The 24,165-nt window shown below is 35.9% G+C and overlaps 1 protein-coding gene across 1 annotated transcript in view; it reads left to right on the top strand.

The window, feature by feature from the left end:
• LOC132717771 (A-kinase anchor protein 9-like) overlaps positions 1-24,165 on the top strand; it is a 55,682-nt gene that overhangs the window by 26,324 nt on the left and 5,193 nt on the right. The window contains exons 9-11 of the mRNA XM_060701330.1: positions 1,201-1,284; positions 11,278-11,490; positions 20,045-20,141. Of these exons, the coding sequence (XP_060557313.1) occupies positions 1,201-1,284; positions 11,278-11,490; positions 20,045-20,141 (394 nt within the window). The remainder of the gene's footprint in view (positions 1-1,200; positions 1,285-11,277; positions 11,491-20,044; positions 20,142-24,165) is intronic.

Below are 24,165 nucleotides of genomic sequence, written 5' to 3'. Positions count from 1 at the left end.
TTTAAACTTTAGGAAAACTGTTCTTCTAATGCTAAAAAAGAACTTCCTTATAAAGGCAAAAATAATTTGATTCTTAGCTGTATATTACACAGTTTATTTATATTTTGAGAACTTGTTTGCCGGTTTACCGGAGGGGACTTTAGGTTTACCCTCCGTCCGTCTGTCCGTCCGTTTGTCTGTCCGAGCAAACATTTGATTATTATGAGCTTCATTCCGTAGATAAATAAAGAACAAAAACTCATAAAATTCAAATTAAGAGCTATTTTTTTGTTTTTATGAGCTTATTTTGCTTATGGACGTTGGTCCAGGTGGTGTTTATGCGGCCGTCCGTCAGTCCGTCCGTCCACAAAACTGGATCCCGCGATAACTTGAAAAGTACTGAAAACATTTTTATGAAATTTGGTATGTGGATAGATGGCAGTATGGAGATTATGCACGTCTTTTTCTTTTCTTCCTATGGTGAAAATTCTGGTTGCTATGGCAACAAATAGGCTGAAAAGATGGCAAATTTTACACATAAACTGGATCCAGTGATAACGCAAAAAGTACTGGAAATATTTTTATGAAACTTGACATATGGGTAGATGGCAGTCTTGAGATTATGCACGTCTTTTTTCTTTTCTTCTATGTTGAAAATTCTGGTTGCTATGGCAACACATAGACTGAAAATTTGGCAAATTTTACACATAAACTGAATCCAGTGATAACTCAAAAAGTACTGGAAATATTTTTATGAAACTTGACATATGGGTAGATAGCAGTCTTGAGATTATGCATGTCTTATCTGTCTTTCCTATTTTGATTAAAATATCAGTTGCCTTGGCAACAAATAGGCTTAAAACATGGCAAATATAACAATATATTTGTGATTAGTCAAAAAGAGCTGAAAATTTTTATGAAATTGCATCTTTAATTCAAGAGTTATCTCCTCTTTAAGAATTTTGCTTTTAAAATGTTATATTTTGGTAACAGGGATGTTTCAAATATTAACTTTAGAGTGTCCTCAGTCCGTCTGTCTGTTCATAAAAACTGTTTCCTGTGATCACTTTTAAAGAACTTTTCCAACAAATTTACTTAAAATAGAGAAAAATTGAAACATTAGTGAATGGCCAATGGCCCTTCAGAATGTTGATGGGGTTCTAACCGGTAGGGGACTTATGGATTGCTTGCAATACTATGATAATTGCTTGTTCATTTTAGGTATCTAACTATGAGAGGCGTATTGGTACTCTGGAGGCAGAGTTGCAAGATTCTAACGAGCAGAATAGGCAGGTTCTTGAGCAGGTAGTTCTTATGTTCTGTTTTGTTACATTAACTGTGTAATATACAGCTAAGAATTGTTTTTGCCTTGATAAGGAAGTTTTTTTTAGCATTACAAGAACAATTTTATTGAAGATATACAAAATACTTTATTATGCCCCCAGGCATGTAGTAATTGAACTGTCTGTCCGTTCGTGGTTAACCTAAAACACAAGATGGATTTTTTATGCTCCCTGAAGGAGAGCATAGTGTTGCCACCTTATCCCGTCTGTCTGTCTATCTGTCATCCGCTGTGCTTGTCCAGAGCATAATTTGAAAACCCTTGGAGATAATTAGTCCCCTACCAGTTTACCAGAGGGGACTTTAGGTTTACCCTCCGTCCGTCTGACTGTCTGTCCGTCTGTCTGTCTGTCTGTCTGTCCGTCTGTCCGTCTGTCTGTCTGTCAGTCCGTCAGTCCGTGCGTCCACAAAACTGGATCCCGCGATAACTTGAAAAGTACTGAAAATATTTTTATGAAACTTGATATATGGATAGATGGCAGTATGGAGATTATGCACGTCTTTTTCTTTTCTTCCTATGTTGAAAATTCTGGTTGCTATGGCAACAAATGGGCTTAAAATATGGCAAATTTTACACATAAACTGGATCCAGTGATAACACAAAAAGTACTGGAAATATTTTTATGAAACTTGATATATGGATAGATGGCAGTATGGAGATTATGCACGTCTTTTTCTTTTCTTCCTATGTTGAAAATTCTGGTTGCTATGGCAACAAATAGACTGAAAATATGGCAAATTTTACACATAAACTGGATCCTGTGTTAACGCAAAAAGTAATAGAAATATTTTTATGAAACTTGTAATATGGGTAGATGGCAGTCTGGAGATTATGCACGTTTTTTTCTTTTCTTCCTATGTTGAAAATTCTGGTTGCTATGGCAACACATAGACTGAAAATATGGCAAATTTTACACTTGCACTGAATCCAGTGATAACTATAATAATAATAATAATAATAATTTTATTCGGTAAAAGTGTACATGACATGGCAATGACATAATGATGCATAATGATACAATACATATAACAATAATCAAAATATTAAAGAGACTAGAAATATCACATGACATAAGTATACGACAAAATATAAATATATGAGCCATGTAGTGCCCACCAATACCAGGGATAACACAAAAAAGAGGAAAGGATTCCTCTTATTTCCATTGTGGTCCCTGATATTGGAGGCATGACACAGAAAGTCATGTTAATTTGTATGAAATTGAAGTTAATTCTTTTACTAATAAGACATAAATTGCAATAATTTAGTTGATATCACAATATATCACAGTCCAAGTTTGTATCACATTAAAATCACAGTTCAAGTTTGTATCACATCAATAAATCATGAAATAGTGCATCACAGAAATTGTCAGTCAAACTGTAAAAATTTAATAAAAATATTATAAAACGTTAAATGTGCAAGCTAAATGTGCAAGCTAAAGATGGGTAAATTACTAAAGGACACAACATATGTGTGTTGTGCTTAAACTTAAGAATAAGTAAAATCTGGGACTCTATTAAGACTATTAAAAGATTCCATACTATTGAAAAATAAACTAAAATTAACTGGCCATTAAATGGGCTTTGATGGCATGCTTGAAGGTGTGGGAAGATTGAATATCTCTAAGATTTTGAGGAAGGCCGTTCCATAGCAATACTTGCAATACTATGATAATTGCTTGTTTTTTTTATACTGCATACAGTGGTAGAGGGTATAGAGGCAGGGTGCAGTGCTTGCCCTATTCAGTTCGTGAATTATTATAGTAAAAGCTTATAAAATCTTCTTGAAAGAAGGTAAAGGCTTAGAGCTTTGATATTTGGTGGTCGGGGGTCATTGGTTTTCACTATGTACTGAGCACCAAATACACTAATCTCAACTGCATTTCGACTAAAATGTTAAAATGTATAGAAACAAACAAAAAATCTTCTGTTCCTACACTACTACTTAGTGTTGTATTAATGCGGTGACATAGCATTTATATACACCTGTTTGAAAATCAGGTCCTATTATAGTTCCACACATCACCCCTGCAGATTATGCACATCTTTTTCTTTACTTCCTATGTTGAAAATTCTGGTTGCTATAACAACAAATAGCCTGGATTTCAAGCTTTTTCACTATAAGTTCTTTATTTCTTAAGGTGTTTACTTCAAACTTTAAATATAAGTTTCTGGTCATCAACCACATCAAATGTGACAAGGTTTACAACTCTAGCACAAAAATTATCAGTATTACCTCCCTTGAACTTAGAATTTTTATGAAAAAAAATGTTGTCTTTTTAAAATAACTTCTTTATTTCCTATTGTATCTACTTCAAACTTCATATATATGTTTCTTATTATCACTTAACATTTTTGAGAAGGTTAAATACTCTAGCAAGACTATTTCCAGAATTATGTCCCCCTTGAACTTAGACTTTTTTCGAGAAATTGGTATTTTTTTACTCCAACTTCTTCATTCCTTATAGGATTTACTTTAAAATCCCACATCGTAATAATATGACAAGGTTGCATAAACATAATTGCCTTACTAGGCAGGGAAACTTAACACATTACTGTGAAATAGACAAACTTAGAACTCAAAAGATTTAAGTTCATTCGTGTCATTCATTCACTGGTAAAATTGAAATCAGAATGTTGCTGGGGTTCTAACCGGTAGGGGACTTATGGATTGCTTGCAATACTATGATAATTGCTTGTTTATTGAGGGATTGAAACACAAATTGTCATTATTATAAGTAATGGTGTGAAACATGTAATTTAGGTTAATATATGTAAGGTCAAGGTTACTAAAGATGATAAAATATAGAAATTTTGTCCACAGCATACTGTATGTGTATTTAAATTCGCGGAAGCAAATTTTCGCGGAAAGGTCAATTTTGGGGGTATATACAAATATTCGCGCTATTTTGAATTCGCGGAGGTGACTGCCGAAAATCATAAATTCGCGTACACCCATCAGGTTAAAAAATAAGGGAAATTACTCTTACATGATTAGGCAATTCGCAAGCAGCCTTCTTTCATTTTACATAATTTTTTACTGTAATCATTGTGGGACTTTACAGTTATTTTCAACACCTTGTGTCAAACAATAGGCTATTGTACAGAACAAAGACCTTCAATTTGTCTAGCGGACAGATTATGGCAAACAAAAGAATGTCCGGTAACATGCGTGATTTTTCACAGTTTTAAACAGCACTGAATGAGACCATAATCTTTTCACCAATTTTGCTAAAATGTTGACTGAGTAATTGTGTTTTGTTTTCCATGTTTTCATCAGTTTAAAAAATCGTCAATGTTTGTGTTGTTTGTATTGTTTGTTTAGAAAAACAAAAAATAATTTGATCATATGTCAAGACGTTTATGACTCAGACTATGAAAAAATTGCGTGATACAATGGTATTGTTCAAACATGTATATACTTATACAAAAATCCGATAATCATATCAGTCAAACAATAATACACTAGCAAAATGATTTATATACAGAGCTGAATGTTACATGTACAGTTTATACAACAGTAAAATCACTCTTTGAAAGTGCCACGGATACCAGACTTATAGCAGCCGTGAACACACTGATATACATTGTTCTATAGATGCGCGAAAATATGACTTTTAAGAAATTATTGGTGTAGAAAATTAATATTCGCGCTGAACATGAATTCGCGGATCGAATGTCACCGCGAAGATCGCGAAAATTTGAAGCCCGCGAATATTTCTAGACATACAGTATCTCCTCCACGCATGGTGGCATTCTAATAAAACTTCATAGAAATGTTCACCCCTATGAGAAGCAGTGTGAAGTGCATGAACCAGATCTCTAGGTTAAAGGTTAATGACACACTTTTAGGTCATTGAAAAATGCTTTTTCAAAGCCGAACTTCTACATTCATCAGGGGATTTCAATGTAACTTAATCATAATGTAATGGCACAAATGTCCACCATTGTGACGCATATTGCACACATAATCCAGGTCCCTTCTACCAAAGTCAAGGTCACATAGAGAGTTTGTGAACGGGGACGATTTAGTAACTACAATTGTGACACATGTAATTAAGGTTAGTATTTGCAAGGTCAAGGTCACTCAAGATGATAAAATATCCAGATATTTTCCGGATATTGCCCAGAGCATATCTCCTATATGCATATCTTTAATGGCCACATCTCTGTTAAAAGTTTTTGTGACGGGCCTATATAGCGACAATGCACCTTTTGTTTACAAATGCAATCTTGTTTCACTTTGAAAATAGGACCCTGTATGGTAAACCTATTCCAGCAAGTTGGATTTATCTTAAATTTCTCCTTATTACTTCATTATGTCCCCCATTCATAGAAGTGGTGGTACTTCATTATGTCCCCCGTTCATAGAAGTGGTGGTATATTGCTTTGCATTTGTCTGTTCGAAATGTTTTCCGATCAATAGCTAAAAAATAATTTCACCCCCACCACAAAATGGGGGGGGGGGCTATAATGGATTCGCTTTGTTGTGTTTTGTTGTGTCTGTCCATCTGTCCCCATTTTCGTGCCTGCTCAATAAATCCTATACCAATTGTAGGATTTTCTTCAAACTTGGCTCAAATGTTCACCTCAACAAGAGGAAGGATGTGCAGAACCCATGTTGCCCATGTGTCAGCTCAAGGTCAAGGTCACAATTGAAGGTCAAATATCACACAATCAAATATTAGACAGTATGTCGTGTCCGCTCTGTAAATCCTACACTAATTGAAAGATTTTCTTCAATCTTGGCTCAAATGTTCACCTCAACAAGGTTATGTGCGGAACCCATGTTACATTTGTGCTGGCTTTAGGTCAAGGTCACACTTGAAGGTCAAATTTGACTTAGAAAATATTCTTAAATTTTAACATGTATTTGAATATTTCAGAAACTAGAAAAGGTATTTGCTTGCTTACGTCCGGCCGTAAACTTTTACTTTAAATGACATCTCCTCATAAACCACTAAGCCAATTTCATCCAAACTTCACAGGAATGTTCCTTTGGTGGTCACCTTTAAGAATTGTTCAAAGAATTTAATTCCATGCAGAACTCTGGTTGCCATGGCAACCAAAAGAAAAAACATCAAAAATATCTTCTTTTAAAAAACTCTTAAGAGCTAGAGCTTAGATATTTGGCATGGAACATTTTCTAGTGAGTGTCTACCAAGTTTGTTCAAATAAAAGCCCTGGGGTCAAAATTGGCCCCGTCCCAGGGGATCATTGATTTTCCCTATATGCATATAGTAAAAACTTAAAAAATCTTCTTTTAAAGAACTCAAAGAGCTAGAGCTAAGATATTTAGCATGAAACATGTTCCAATGGGTGTCTACAAAGTTTGTTCAAATAAAAGCCCTGGGGTCAAAATTGGCCCCGCCCCGGGGCTCATTGATTTTCCTTATATGTGTATAGCAAAAACTTTAAAAATCTTCTTTGAAAAAACCCAAATAGCTAGAATTTAGATATTAAGCATGAAACATCTTCTAGTGAGTGTCTACAAAGTTTGTTCAAATAAAAGCCCTGGGGTCAAAATTGGCCCCCCCCCCCCGGGGGTCATTAATTTTCCTTATATGTGTATTGCAAAAACTTAAAACTCTTCTGTGAAAAAACCTGAATAGCTAGAGTTTTAGATATTAAGCATGAAACATCTTCTAGTAAGTGTCTACAAAGTTTGTTCAAATAAGCCCTGGGGTCAAACTGGCCCCGCCCCAGGGGTGTCATTTTTTTTTAACTATATGTGTATAGTAAAAACTTAAAAAATCTTCTTTGAAAAAACCCAATGAGCTAGAGCTTAGATGTTTAGCATGAAACATCTTCTTATGGGTGTCTACCAAGTTTGTTCAAATAAAAGCCCTTGGGTTAAAATTGGCCCTGCCAGGGGGAGGGGCAAGGCCTATATACAGGTGAGCGACCTCAGGGCCATCATGGCCCTCTTGTTTTTAGTCTTCAAATTTACATTCAATCAAATATTAGACAATATGTCATGTCCGCTCTATAAATCCTATACTAATGAAGAATTTTCTTCAAACTTAACTCAAATGTTCACCTCAAAAAGGCTATGTGCAGAATCTATATCACCTTTGTGCCGGCTAAAGGTCAAGGTCACACTTGAATGTCAAATATTGACTTAGAAAATATTCTTAAATTTTAACATGTACTTGATATTTCTGAAACAAGCAAAGGTATTTGCTTGAAACTTAAAAGATATATGTGGTGTCACAAGTACGAGATGCAGGTCAAGTTTCATAACTCTGTTTTGCATTTTGACAAAGTTATGCCCCTTTTTAAGTCTGAATTTTCATACAATCAATACTAGACAATATGTTGTGTCTGCTCTATAAATTCTATACTAATGGAAGAGAATGTAGGACAAAACCCCACCAGTTAAAACCCCACCACTCAAAATTTTATAGAGTGGACAAAACCCCACCACTAAATTTTATAGAGTGGACAAAACCCCACCACTTAATTTTACACAGTGGACAAAACCCCACCACTTCAGTTTTATAGAGTGGACAAAACTTTCTTGTAAACATGTTAAAAAACTAACAATTGTGCATCAGCAAAACTCAAAAGAATGTGTGAACAACTCATCAATAAGGAGAAGACCGTACCCGAGTTTCTGTAGGCTATCAGCCACAGTATCCACTTAAACTAAGAACAAATGAAGTACAATGAAGGAAAATTGACTGAACTGAATAAATTAAAAAAATGTGCTATAAAAAATGTGCTATTTTTTAATCATTAATTGATGAAAATGTGCTTCATTCTTGATTAATAGTAAGTAGTTTATCTTCTATATAAATAAATTGAAGAAATGAATTTGAAGAAACTAAAAATAATGGATATTCAAGGTCATAAATGTGGCACAGGAATCAAATAAATGACTGCTCTTTGATGTTGATTAACAGTTTGTAAATTATTTGTATAATCTCTTAAAATTGAAATTAAAAAATAAAATGTGAAGATGTGTACTGTATATTATATATTTTTTAATTCATTCAAATCTTGCCCAATAATTGGTAAGTGGTGGGGTTTTGTCCACTCTGTAAAATTTAGTGGTGGGGTTTTGTCCACTCTATAAAATTTAGTGGTGGGGTTTTGTCCACTCTATAAAATTTTGAGTGGTGGGGTTTTAACTGGTGGGGTTTTGTCCGTCTTCCATGGAAGGGTTTTCTTCAAACTTGACACAAATGTTCACCCCTACTGGGCAATGTGAAGAACGCATCTTACCCCTGAGCCAGCTTAAGGTCAAGGCCACACTTGAAGGTCAAAAATTGACTTAGAAAATATTCTTAAATTTTAACATTTATTTAAATATTTCTGAAACTAGAAAAGGTATTTGCTTAAAACTTAAAATATATATGGAGTGTCACAATTAAGATATGCAGGTCAAGTTTCATAACTCTGTTTTGCATTTTGACAAAGTTATGCCCCTTTTTAAGTCTGAATTTTCATACAATCAATACTAGACAATATATCGTGTCCGCTCTATAAATCCTATACTAATGGAAGGGTTTTGTTCAAACTTGACTCAAATGTTCACCTCAACAAGGCTATGTGCAGAACCCATGTTATCTTTGTGCTGGCTTAAGGTAAAGGTCACACTTGAAGGTCAAAAATTGACTTAGAAAATGTTCTTAAATTTTAACATGTACTTGAATATTTCTGAAACAAGCAAAGGTATTTGCTTGAAACTTAAAAGATATATGTGGTGTCACAAGTACGAGATGCAGGTCAAGTTTCATAACTCTGTTTTGCATTTTGAAAAAGTAATGCCCCTTTATAAGTCTTTTAAATTTACATACAATCAAATACTAGACAATATGTTGTGCTTTCGCTCTATAATTCTTTGTACTAATGGAAGGATTTCTTCAAAACTTGTGACTCAATGTTCACCCAGACTGGGCAATGTGAAGAACCCATCTTACCCTTGGGCCAGCTTATGGTCAAGGTCATACTTGAAGGTCAAAAATTGACTTTGAAAATGTTCTTAAATTTTAACATGTACTTGAATATTTCTTAAACTAGAACAGATAATCATTTGAAACTTCAAAAATATAAAAAGTGTCAAGTTTCATAACTAAAAAATGTGTGGGGGGATAACTTTGTATTGTATTTTGACAAAGTTAAGTCCATTTTTATGTCTTTAAATTTATTTACTATAATATTTCTTAAACCAGAACAGATATTTACTTGTAACTTAAAATTTATATGAATGGTTACAAGCAAGCTCAGATGAAGAAATTCTAAAATTCCATTGAATTATGACACAAGTGATGCCCCTTTTAGGCTTAGAAAATGTTCTGATATAACCATCAATACTTAAATGTTTCTGAAACTAGAACAGATATTCACTTGAAACTATATAATACATGAAGGGTCACAAGTAAGCTCAGTATGCAAAGTTTTTCCACTCTTAATTACATTTTGACATAATTATGCTATTTTCTTAACTTCACTGCTTTTGTTTGTTTTAGTACATTGGGAAAATGAAAGGTTATTTGTAATTGTTTCGAACATAATTTGACAATATATATTTATACTATTACCTGTACAATTTGTCCTTTTTTCACCAGAGATAATTTCTTTTTATGTTATGTATATTTATCTGTGCCACTAAAGTTTTATTCCGTTAACCACCTTTCCAAGTTGTCTTCTGTCAAGGACATTGGTGGGGTTATGAATCGCATTCATTGATAGTTCTAGTTAGGCATAGGAACTTCAAACTTGGTATTGGGATTGTTCATGAACTGTAGATGACACCTATTGATTCTGAGGTTATGGTCACATTGACCTTGTAGGTAAAACCAGTTTCCAATCAATAACTTGACAACCCATTGGCTGATGGCCATCAAACCTTGTAGGTGCATTGGTCTTGGCAAGTTGATTACTTCTATTGATTTTGGGGTCAAGGGGTCAAAGATCAAGGTCACATTGACCTTGTAGGTAAAAACGGTTTCTGGTCAATAACTTTACAATGCATTGGCTGTTAGTCCTCAAACTTCATAGGTGCATTGGTCTTGGTAAGTAGATGAACCCTTATTGCTTTAGGTCAGATGTCAAGATCACATTGACCTTTTAGGTTAAAATGGTTTCTGATCAATATTTCAATAAAGTTCAACTCATGGGTCCTTTACCTACAAACTTTGTTGCATTGGTCTTGGCAAGTAGAAAACTCTTATTAATTTAAGAGTCAAAGGTCAAAGCCACATTGACCTTGTACGTAAATATGGTTTCCGGCCAATAACTCAAGAACTCAAGTTGCCTTGGTAGATATTTTTTATTAAACTAAAAATGATTTTGATATACAAATTTTAAGGTATATTCTATTATAACGAATTGGCTGTCATTCAGAAGGCCTCCATGATTCATAAAATGTATGCATATATTATTTGGTGAGATTTATGATAACTTTGTGATAAAAATTTATGGTCTTAATGACCTAGTGACTAGTCAAGATCAGTAGATAACACCTATTTTGGTTGTCAGTCACAATAACCTGGCCACATGACTAATTTGCTGTTGATAGAGGGCATACATGTTTTACAAACATAAGAGTAGAATTTTTATGAGATATTGTCATCAAACTTGGTATATAGCAATGTTATGTATGTCCAATCATCCCATTACAACAACTGCATAATTGCACTGATCATTCTAGTTATACATAACAGCATCGCCAGTAGTGATGAAATTATACAGGAATGGTCAAATTTGGTAGGCCTTTGCAATTGGGACAAGCCAAAAAGTTTGGTTTCTGGAAGTCTCCTGAAATCAGAAAATCAGAATTGTCTGAACGAAGCCTATAACTCTGATAATCTATATGAGGCTATCATGGTCCTTTTTCTTTGCTTTAAAGCCATCAAACTTGACAGTAAGGTCGTTACTGTATGTACTGACGTCTTGTTTTGTTCATCATTTGACCATAATTTTGACTTTTTTTATTATTTTTTGCAGCAATTCAAGAACATTGAATTGGTAAAGATAGAAAAATATATTTGGAAGAAGAGTGCAACTAATCACAAGGAAGACTTACGCAAACTGATGGTGCAGACTACAAGGTTATTTGAAGAGAAGGAAAAGCTTAAGCAAGAGAAAGCTAAACTTGTTGAAATTTTGAAAATGCAGACAGAAGTCCACCAAAGGAAAATTTTGCAACTGGAAAGCCAGGTACTTTTACAAAGTTTTCATTTTTGAAATTCTGATTATGTTGTGGTTGGGCCAGTGATATAATGGTCTTTCTCAGCATGAAACTCAATTATTTCTGGCATAAAAGGGTAATAAAATGTTATAATTTGTCCCATAGTGACTAGGAACAAGGGATTCAAACCTAATATTGCGTAAGTTATGACCTGTGATGATCTATGTTGTTTAGCAAGGGGTTTATTCGGTAAATCACATAGGGTTGGCATATGGACCTGTCAACCATTCTTTTTGAATATAATTATAATTGAATAATCCAATCAAATTTATATCTTGGGGATATCTGTTTTTATTATCCCCCCCCCCCCCCTTCAAAGAAGTGGGGTGCATTTGTCTGTCTGTAGGTTGGTCGGTCCGTAGACCAAACGGTTTCCGATCAATAACTAAAGAACGCTTAGGCTTAGGAACTTCAAACTTGTTATGATGATTGTACATGGCCATTAGATAACCCCTATTGATTTTAGAGTCAAGGGATTAAAGGTCAAGGTCACATTGACCTTGTATGTGAAAATGGTTTCCGATCAATATCTAAAGAATGCTTAGGCCTAGGAACTTCAAAATTGGTATGATGAATGAACCTGACCAGTAGATGACCCCTATTGATTTTGGGGTCTAGGGGTCAAAGGTCAAGGTCACATTGACCTTGTATGTGAAAACGGTTTCCGTTCAATAACTAAAGAACGCTAAGGCCTAGGAACTTCAAACTTGGTATGATGATTGTACATGAGCAGTAAATGACCCCTATAGATTTTGGGGTCAAGGGGTCAAAGGGCAAGGTCACATTGACCTTGTATGTGAAAACGGTTTCCGATCAATAACTTAAGAATGCTTAGGCCTAGGAACTTCAAACTTGGTATGATGATTGAACATGACCAATAGCTGACCCCTATTGATTTAAGAGTCAAGGGGTCAAAGGTCAAGGTCACATTGACCACAAGTAAAAAGGGTTTTTGATCAATAACTAAAGAATGCTTAGGCCTAGAAACTTCAAACTTGGTATGATGATTACACATAACCAGTAGATGACCCCTATTGATTTTGGGGTTAAGCGGTGAAAGGTCAAGGTCACATTGACCTTGTAGGTAAAAATGGTTTCCGATCAATAACTTAAGAACACTTAGGCCTAGGAACTTCAAACATGGTATGATGATTGTACATGACCAGTAGATGACCCATATTGATTTTTGGGTCAAGGGGTCAAAGGTCAAGGTCACATTGACCTTGTATGTGAAAAACAGTTTCCGGTCAATAACTTAAGAACACTTAGGCCTAGGAACTTAAAACTTGGTTTGATGATTGTACTTGACCAATAGATGACCCCTATTGATTTTGGGGTCAAGGGGTCACCTTGTATATTCACCTTGTAGGTAAAAACGGTTTCGGACCAATAACTCAACAACTGAAGTTGCTTGGGTTGATATTTTTTTTTTAACTAAAAATGCTTTTGGTATACACATTTCAAGGTTGTATGTAATATAACAAATTGGCTGTCATTAAAGAGGCCTTCATGATTCATAAAATTTATGCATATATTATTTGGCAAGATTTGTGATAACTTTGTCATAAATTTGCTGCACGTCACAAATACCTAGTGACTATTCATGACCAGTAGATAACCCTATTGATTTTTTGGTCACTAGGTCAAAAGTCAGTCATAATAACCTGACCACAAAACTAATTTGCGTGTGGCTAAAAGAACAATAGAGAGAACATTAGAGTAGCCACCTTATTACTGTCTGGTTAGAACGTCCTTCTGTCTGTCCGTCAGTAACACTTTCGTGTCCGCTCCATAACTTTTAAACCACTGAAAAATTTTTTGAAATTACTTCCCACAAGTGATCACCATAATGAGACGATGTGCAGAACATAATAATTGGGTTGCTACCCTGAAAGTCAAGGTCAAATGTTAAAAAGTCTTCATTTCATAATAAAAAGTCTACATTTCCTGTCCGCTCCATAACTTTTTAACCCCTGAAAATTTTTTGAAATAACTTGGCACAACTGTCACCATTATGAGACGACGTGCAGAGCGCAATAATTGGGTTGCTATCCCCAAGGTCAAGGTCACACTTAAAGGTCAAATGTTAAAAAGTCCGCTTCATAACCTTTTATCTGCTGAAATTTTGAAAAGATAACTTGGTACAAATGATCACCATTTTAAGAACATTTGCAGAGCGCATTAATTGGGTTGCTACTCCCAAGGTCAAGGTCACACTTAATGGTCAAATGTATAAAAGTCTACATTGCATGTCCCCTCCATAACTTTTAAACCTCTAAAAAAATTTGAATAGCTTGGCACAAGTGATCACCATTATGAGACAATGTGCAGAGCACAATAATGGAATTGCTACCCCCAAGGTCAAGGTCACACAGTTCAAATGTTAGAAAGTCTACATTTCGTGTCTGTCCATAACATTTAAACCGCTGCAATATTTTTAAGATAACTTTGCAGAAATAACCACCATTATGACACCATTGGCAAAGTACAATAATAAAGTCAAAACCCTGAAGGTCAGGGTCACACTCAAAGGTCCAATTTAAAAACATCTATTTTTCATTTCTGCTGTATAACTTATTGACAATTCAAAGGTTTTAAAATTACTTGGCACAAAGGATCCCCACCATGACACAATCTGCAAAGCTCAACATCTAGGTTGCTACTACCAAGGTCAAGATTATAAGTTCTCAATAACTTTTTGACTTTGTGGAAGATTTTAAATAACTTTGCTCAAAAACCACCATCTTGAGATTATGTGCTTGTGATATGCATGTCATAACATCAAGGTCATGGTTGGTAAAAGGTCAAGAAGTATACATTCATGTTCACTGCGGAAGGGGATTTAGCTGTCCTTCAGACTGCCTTGTTATACTCCCGAAACAAAGTTTGGGGGGTATATAGGTGTCACCCGGTGGTCGATCGGTTGGTCCAGCGGTCTTGTCTGGAGCATAGCTTGAAGACTAATGGATGGAATTCAATACAACTTCATACAATGGTCAAGCACATTGAGAGGAAGTGCAGTGCACAAGAACCATAACTCTATCTTCATTAATTGCAGTTATTGCCCTTTGTTACTTTACCTTGTCCGGAGCATAACTTGAAAACTACTGGTTGGAATTCAAAACAACATCATACAATGGTCAAGCACAATAAGGGGAAGTGCAATGCACAAGAATCATAACTCTGTCTTAAGTTATTACAGAGTTATTGTCTTTTGTTACTTTTCATTGCTTTATTCAGTCGGGACCATAAATTGAAGACTAATGTTTGGAATTCAATATAACTTCATACAATGGTCAAGCACAATAGGAAGTGCAGTGCACAAGAACCAAAACTCCATCTTGACAAATTACAGAGTTATTGCCCTTTATTACTTTTCCTTGTCCTGAACTACCAGTTGGAATTCAATACAACTCCATCTTGACTCATTATAGAGTTATTGCCCTTTGTTACTTTTCCTTGTCCGGAGCATAACTTGAAAACTACTGGTTGGAATTCAAAACAACTTGGTACAATGGTCAAGCACAATAAGAGGAAGTGCAGTGCACAAGAACCATAACTCTATCTTCATTGATTACAGAGTTATTGCCCTTTGTTACTTTTCATTGTCCAGAGCATAACTTGAAAACTTCTGGTTGGAATTCAAAACAACTTCATACAATTGTCAAGCTCAATAAGGGGAAGTGCAGTGCACAAGAATCATAACTCTATCTAAATTACAGAGTTATTGCTCTTTGTTACTTTTCCATTGCTTTTTTTGTCAGGACCATAACCGGAAGACTAATGGTTGGAATTCAATACAAAATCATACAATGATCAAGCACATTGAGAGAAAGTGCAGCACACAAGAACCAAAACTCCATCTTGACAAATTACAAAGTTATTGCCCTTTATTACTTTTCCTTGTCCTGAACTACCAGTTCGAATTCAATACAACTTCATACAATTGTCAAGCTTATTAAGATTAAGTGCTGTGTACAAGAACCATAACTCTGTCCAGAGTAATTATTGAGCCCTTCGTTACTTTTCCATTGCTTTTTTCTTGTCCACAGCATAACTTCAAAACTACTAGTTGGAATTCAATACAATTTCATACAATGGTCAAGTATATTGAGAGGAAGCGCAGTGCACAGAAACCCTATCTCTTCCTTGACTCATTTAAGAGGTTTTGCCCTGTGTTACTTTTTATTGTCCAGTGCATAACAGTAACTTGAAAATAAATGGTTGGAATCCAATGAAACTATACAATGGTCAAGGGCAGTGAGAAGAAGTGCAGTGCACAAGAACCATAACTCTATTTGGACTAATTACAGTTATTGCCCTTTGTTACTTTTTATACCCCCGCACAACAAAGTTGTAAGGGGGGTATACTGGAATCAGCTTGTCCGTCCGTGTCCGTCCGTCCGTCCGGCTGTCCGTCCGGCTGTCCGAGCATACGAGAGCTACATTATGAGGTTTAGGTTTATGTACAGGCACTCTGTATGGGGTTCATTCCGTAGAGACATGTATTATGGGGTTAAAAATGCTCTTATGGGGTTAAAAAATTTGCTCTTGTGGGGTTAAGAGATCAAAGGAATAACCCCACAAACACGTCCTGTGAGAACGTCCGGCCGTCCGTCCGTCGGTTTTTAGCTCACCTGTCACAAAGTGACAGGGTGAGCTTTTGTGATCGCTTTTCGTCCGGCGTCCGTCCGTCGTCCGTCCGTCCGTCCGGCCGTAAACTTTTGCTTTAAATGACATCTCCTCATAAACCACTGAGCCAATTTCATCCAAACTTCACAGGAATGTTCCTTTGGTGGTCACCTTTAAAAATTGTTCAAAGAATTTAATTCCATGCAGAACTCTGGTTGCCATGGCAACCAAAAGAAAAAACTTTAAATATCTTCTTTTAAAAAACCATAAGAGCTAGAGCTTAGATATTTGGCATGAAACATCTTCTAGTGAGTGTCTACCAAGTTTGTTCAAATAAAAGCCATGGGGTCAAAATTGGCCCCGCCCCTGGGGGTCATTGATTTTCCCTATATGCATATAGTAAAAACTTAAAAAATCTTCTTTTAAAGAACCGTAAGAGCTAGAGCTTAGATATTTGGCATGAAACATCTTCTAGTGAATGTCTACCAACTTTGTTCAAATAAAAGCCCTGGGGTCAAAATTGGCCCCGTCCCAGGGGGTCATTGATTTTCCCTATATGCATATAGTAAAAACTTAAAAAATCTTCTTTTAAAGAACCCAAAGAGCTAGAGCTAAGATATTAAGCATGAAACATCTTCTAGTGAGTGTCTACCAAGTTTGTTCAAATTAAAGCCCTGGGGTCAAAATTTGCCCCGCCCCGGGGGTCATTGATTTTCCCTATATGCATATAGTAAAAAAACTTGAAACAGTTCTAATGGGTGTCTACCAAGTATGTTCAAATAAAAGCCCTGGGGTCAAAACTGGCCCCCCCGGGGGGGGGGGGGGGTCATTGATTTTCCTTATATGTGTATAGCAAAAACTTAAAAATCTTCTTTGGAAAAACCCAAATAGCTAGAGTTTAGATATTAAGCATGAAACATCTTTAAGTAAATATCTACAAAGTTTGTTAAAATAAATGCCCGGGGGTCAAAACTGGCCCTGCCCCAGGGGTGACATTGTTTTTAACTATATGTGTATAGTAAAAACTTTAATAATCTTCTTTTAAAAAAGCCAATGAGCTAGAACTTAGATGTTTAGCATGAAACATCTTCTTATGGGTGTCTACCAAGTCTGTTTAAATAAACAAATAAAAGCCCTTGGGTAAAAATTGGCCCGGGGGTGGGGGCCTATATACAGGTGAGCGACCTCAGGGCCATCATGGCCCTCTTGTTTCTTGTCCGCCCAATAACTTAAGATTCCTTTGACCCTTAGTCTTCATATTTGGCATGGAGGTTAGTCATGATTAGTAGATGACCCCTATTGATTTTTAGGTCACGAGGTCAAAGGTCAAGGTCACAGGGGCCTTGACTTCAAAAAGCTTGTCCGCCCAATAACTTAAGATTCCTTTGACCCTTAGTCTTCATATTTGGCATGGAGGTTAGTCATGATTAGTAGATGACTCCTATTGATTTTGAGGTCACTAGGTCAAAGGTCAAGGTCACAGGGGCCTTGACTTCAAAAAGCTTGTCCCCCCAATAACTTAAGATTCCTTTGACCCTTAGTCTTCATATTTGGCATGGAGGTTATTCATGATTAGAAGATGACCCCTTTTGATATTAGGTCAAAGGTCAAGGTCACAGGGGCCTTGACTTCAAAAAGCTTGTCCGCCCAATAACTTAAGATTCCTTTGACCCTTAGTCTTCATATTTGGCATGGAGGTTAGTCATGATTAGTAGATGACCCCTATTGATTTTGAGGTCACTAGGTCAAGGTCAAGGTCACAGGGGCCTTGACTTCAAAAAGCTTGTCCCCCCAATAACTTAAGATTCCTTTGACCCTTAGTCTTCATATTTGGCATGGAGGTTATTCATGATTAGAAGATGACCCCTTTTGATTTTTAGGTCAAAGGTCAAGGTCACAGGGGCCTTGACTTCAAAAAGCTTGTCCGCCCAATAACTTAAGATTCCTTTGACCCTTAGTCTTCATATTTGGCATGGAGGTTAGTCATGATTAGTAGATGACCCCTATTGATTTTGAGGTCACTAGGTCAAGGTCAAGGTCACAGGGGCCTTGACTTCAAAAAGCTTGTCCACCCAATAACTTAAGATTCCTTTGACCTACAGTCGTCATATTTTGGCATGGAGGTTAGTCATGATTAGTAGATGACCCCTATTGATTTTGAGGTCACCAGGTCAAAGGTCAAGGTCACAGGGGCCTTGACTTCAGAAAGCTTGTCCGCCCAATAACTTAAGATTCCTTTGACCCACAGTCTTCATATTTGGCATGGAGGTTAGTCATGATAAGTAGATGACCCCTATTGATTTTGAGGTCACCAGGTCAAAGGTCAAGGTCACAGGGGCCTTGACTTCAAAAAGCTTGTCCGCCCAATAACTTAAGATTCCTTTGACCCACAGTCTTCATATTTGGAATGGAGGTTAGTCATGATTAGTAGATGACCCCTATTGTTTTTGAGGTCACCAGGTCAAAGGTCAAGGTCAAAGGGACTTTGACTTCAAAAAGTTTGTCTGCCCAATAACTTTAGATTCCTTTGACCCACAGTATTCATATTTGGCATGGATGTTGATCATGATTAGTTGATGACCCCTTTTGATTTTGAGGTCACTGGATCAAAGGTCAAGGTCATAGGGACTTTGACTTCAAAAAGTTTGTCCACCCATTAACTTAAGATTCCTTTGACCCACAGTCTTTATATTTGGCATGGATGTTGATCATGACTATAAGGTGACCCCTATTGATTTTGAGGTCACTGGGTCAAAGGTCAAGGTCACAGGGACCTTGACAAAAAAAAAAGCTTTTCTTCTCAATTGCTTAAGAATGTCCTATCCGCAATGTATTGATTTTGACATTATCACATTTGAAGCATGTAGAATACATAACTTAGCAATGCACTGGCTTAGTAACCTCAGATTTGGCAGGGAGGTTGTCCTTGAGCTCTAAATGGCCACTGTTGATTCTGACAAAGTGGTATGCGAGGGTATTCACGCCATCATAGTGGCAGTTCTAGTTTGTCCAGTGCATAACTTGAAAACTAGTAGTTGGAATTCAATTCAACTTCATACAATGATCAAGCGCAATGAGAGGAAGTGCAGTGTACAATAACCATAACTCCATCTTCAGTATTTATAGAGTTATTGCCCTTTGTTCCTTTTCCTTGTCCAGTGTATAACTTAAAAACTAATGTTTAGAATTCAATGCAACTTCATCAATGGTCAATCGCAATGAGAGGAAGTGCAGTACTTTTTCTGGATTTATTACAGAGTAATTTAATAAAACTTCATCAATGGTCTACCACAGTGAAAGGAAATGCAACATACAAGAACCACAACTATCTTTAAATGCCCACAACCATAACTCTATTTCAATTCTTTTACAAGGTATTCTGTTACTTGTAACTTCCTCATTTCCGAGGCAGTCTTGAGGGGGTATTAATCACATTTAGTGATAAATCTAGTTTAAAACATGTAATGACCTAACAAGTGATAATTGTTTACCATAGTTGTCTTTCTGAATCATTTTAATCAAGAGAAATATGATATTTATAGTTTATAAATTGAACTATAAATAAGACCACATCAGTACCTGGTTACAGGGAAATGAGTTAACCCCACTTAATGCTGGTGTTATGAAGTAAGCATCTAACACTTCATATTACAGTATTGAGAGAGAATAGATAAATAGGGCATTTATCAGGGTTCTATGAAGTAAAGGGTTATTATATATAACTTCCCCTTTAACTTCTTTAGAGATTCTGATAAATGATAATAGAATGATCCTTGAAATGTTCTGTACAAAAATGATAAAAACTGACTTGGTCCATTTAACAAGCTGGCATACTACTTGAAGATATGAAGACAGATTTGTACCTTACCAATGTATTTTATCACTTATTAGTTAGAGCCAAGAACTGTTGCTGTTTCTGCTTGTATCAAGATGGGATATAGCCATGAGAATGTGATGAGAGCTTCACAGATTTTTCATGAAAGACAAGGTGTGTTATAAAGTTTTGAATACAATAATGTGTAGTGTTACTCACATTATGAAGTGTTGCTGTGAAATTCAATCAGATATATGTGATATAATAGGAATTTATTGTTAGCCAACCTGTCCAAAGTGGCATGGTGATCTTTTGTGATCGCTTTTCGTCCAGCTTCCGTCCGGTGTCTGTCCGTAAAATTTTACGTTAAACGACATCTCCTCATAAACCCCTAAGCCAACTTCATTCAAACTGTACAGGAATAGTCCTTTGGTGGGCACCTTTAGAAATTGTTCAAAGAATTTAATTCCTTGCAGAACTCTGGTTGCCATGGCAACCAAGAGAATATACTTAAAATATCTTCTTTTAAAAAAACTCTAAGAGGTAAAGCTTAGATATTTGGCATGAAACCTCTCCTAGTGAGTGTCTATCAAGTTTTTAAAAATAAAAGCCCTTGGGACAAAATTGGCCCCGCCCTAGGGGGTCATTGCTTTTCCTTATATGTATAAAGGAAAAAAAATAAAAAAATCTTTTTTTAAAAAAACCCAAAGAGCTAGAGCTTAGATATTTGGCATGAAACATCTTCTAGTGTGTGTCTATCAAGTTTGTTCAAATGAATCCCTGTGGTCAAAATTGGTCCCACCCGGGGGGGGGGGGGGGGGGCATAGATTTTCCTTATATGTATATAGTAAAACTTAAAAATTCTTCTTTTGAAAAACCCAAAGAGCTAGAGCTTAAATATAAAGCATGAAACATCTTCTGGAGAGTGTCTACGAAGTTTGTTCAAATAAAAGCCCTGGGATCAAAATTGGTCCTGCCCCGGAGGTACTGATTTTCCTTATATGTAAAAACTTACAAGTAAAAACTTAAAAAGTCTTCTTTCAAATAACCCATAGAGCTAGAGCTTAGATATTAAGCATGAAACATATTCTAGTTAGTGTCTACCAAATTTGTTCAAATAAAAGTCCAAGGATTAAATTGGCCTGGCCAAGGGGGTTTGATTTTCCTTATATGTCTATAATAAAAACTTTTAAAAATCACCTTTAAAAAAACCAAAGAGCAAGGGCTTAGATATTAAGCATGAAACATCTTCAAATGGTGTCTACAATGTTTGTTCAAATAAAAGCCCTAGGGCCAAAATTAGCCCTGCCACAGGGGGTCATTGCTTTTCCTTATATAAACATGTATATAGTTAAAACTAAAAAGCTCTTCTTGTGAAAATCCAAAAGAGCTAGAGCTTATATATTTTGCTTAAAACATCTTTTAGTGGATGTCCACCAAGTTTGTCCAAATGAAAGCCCTAGGTTCAAAATTGGCACAGCCCCAGGGGTCATTGATTTTCCTTATATGCACTGTAAATCCTGTATTTTTAATATCATATAGCGATTCACCTGTGTGTGTGTTTGTATGTATGTTTGTGTGTTATATAGATTATAAAGCGAACTTAAAAATCTTCTTGTGAAAAACCACTAGTCCAATTTCAACCAAACTTGGCAGGATTGATCCTTGGGTGAAGGGCTTCCAAAGTTGTTCAAAGAATTTCATTCCTTGCAGAAATCTGGTTGCCATGTCAACTAAAAGGAATTACAAGAAACATGGCAATGCCACGAAACCAGGTTTTCAATTATCTCCATTGTATATAAATATGTTGTATTTGTAATACAAATGCATGCAATAAACAATGTAACTATGTGCAATGTAAAACATGAATAATGTAGGAGGAATTGCCACAGAAGAAGTGTTCACTGTATATTCTGTATAAGGAAAAAATGTATTCTGTATAAGGAAAAAAAACAAAGGGCCATAATTAGGTCAAAAATTATCCAATCACAAAACCTCTACAATATGCGCCAGGGCACCTGATGACAAAGCTTCTGTGAAAAATTGAAAAAAATCTGTTGAGAAATGTAGGACTAGTTCAGCACAGAAGAATTTGTTCACTATATATTGATAATTCTGTATAAGGAAAAAAAAACAAAGGGGCATAATTAGGTCAAATATTATCCAATCACAAAACCCTAACAATATGCGCCAGGGCACTTGATAACAAAGCTTCTGTGAAAGTTTGAACAAATTCTGTTGAGAAATGTAGGACAAGTTAAGCACAGAAGAATTTGTTCACTATATATTCTGTATAAAGAAAAAAACAAAGGGCCATAATTACATCAAATATTATCCAATCACAAAACCCCGACAATATGTGCAAGGACACTTGATAACAAAGCTTCTGTGAAAGTTTGGTCAAAATCCATTGAGAAATGTAGGAGGAGTTGCGCACAGAAGAAATTGTTCACTATATATTCTATATAAGGAAAAAAAACAAAGGGCCATAATTAAGTCAAATATTATCCAATGGCAAAACCCGGACAATAAGTGCCGTGGCACTTGATGACAAAGCTTCTGTAAAAGTTTGGTCAAAATCCGTTGAGAAATGTAGGAGTTGCGCACAGAAGAAATTGTTCACTATATATTCTATATAAGAAAAAAAAACAAAGGGCCATAATTAGGTCAAATATTATCCAATGGCAAAACCCGGACAATATGTGCCAGGGCACTTGATGACAAAGCTTCTGTAAATAATTGGTCAAAATCCGTAGAAAAATTTAGAAGGAGTTGCGCACAGAAGAAATTGTTCACTATATATTCTATATTAGAAAAAACAACAAAGGGCCATAATTAGGTCAAATATTATCCAATCGCAAAACCCCTACAATATGTGCCAGGGCACTTAATGACAAAGCTTCTGTGAAAGTTTAGTCAAAATCCGTTGAGAAATGATTGAGGAGTTGCGCACAGAAGAAATTGTTCACTATATATTCTATATAAGAAAAAACAACAAAGGGCCATAATTAGGTCAAATATTATCCAATGGCAAAACCCCGACAATATGCGCCAGGGAACTTGATGACAAAGCTTCTGTGAAAGTTTGGTCAAAATCTGTTGAGAAATGTAGAAGGAGTTGCGCACAGAAGAAATTGTTATCGCCCGCCCGTCCGCCCGCCCATCCGCCGCCGACATACCTCAATCTAATAACCAGTGTTTTCCTTCGGAAAACCTGGTTAATAAGAATGAATTTAAAAATCTTCTATTGTAAAGACCCACAAGGCCTAGCGCATAGATATTTTGCCTAAGGCATTGTCTGGTAGACTTCTACCAAGATTGTTCAAATTATGGCCTTGGGGTCATAATTGGCCCCGCCTTGGGGGTCATTGATTTTCACTATATGTACATATAGTAAAACTTAAAATACCTTCTTGTCTGAAGGTACAAGGCTTAGAGCTTTGATATTTGGTATATGATATCATCTATAGGTACTCTAAACAAAGTTGTTCAAATTTTGCCTCTAGCTTCAAAATTAGCTCCGCCCCGGGGGTCACAGGTTTTCTTTTGATGTATATAGCAAAAACTTAAAAATCATCTTTTTAAAATTGACAAAGGCTAGAGATTAGATATTTTGCATGAAACATTGTGTAGTGAACCTCTAGCAAGATTGTTCAAATTATTGCCCTGGGGTCAAAATTGGCCCAGCCCTGGGGGTCATTGATTTTCACTATGAACATATTGTAAAAATTTTAAAAAATCTTATTGTCTGAAGGTACAAGGCTTAGTGCTTTGATATTTTGTATATACCGGGTATTATAATCTAAAGGTACTCTACCAAAGTTGTTCAAATTTTGCCCCTGGTGTCAAAATTGGCCCTAACCAGGGGCATTGATTTTCATTATGTACACATGGTAAAAACAGAAACTAAAACAAATGTGTTTTGAATTGGAGAAAGCTACAGCTTAGGTATTTGAAATGAAATGTTGTTTGGTGGGCCTGTATCAAGATTGCTTGAATTAAACCCTTGGGTCAAAAAAAAAGGGGACAGTGACCTACTTTCTTGTCCTTTGATGTACAGCCATGAAATTTGGACTATGTGCACAGTTTTAGTTGTAAAATTGAACTTTGATATCAGGTGATGTAGATTTTGATGATGTGACCTACTGTTTTGTCCCTTCATGTGCAGCTATGAAATTTGAACCATGTGCTTAGATTA

This window comes from Ruditapes philippinarum, unplaced genomic scaffold (assembly GCF_026571515.1).
Source record: "Ruditapes philippinarum isolate M1 unplaced genomic scaffold, ASM2657151v2 ctg4091_1_1_1_1, whole genome shotgun sequence".
NCBI classification, from domain to species: domain Eukaryota; kingdom Metazoa; phylum Mollusca; class Bivalvia; order Venerida; family Veneridae; genus Ruditapes; species Ruditapes philippinarum.
This window is presented reverse-complemented; position numbering and strand designations above follow the sequence as displayed.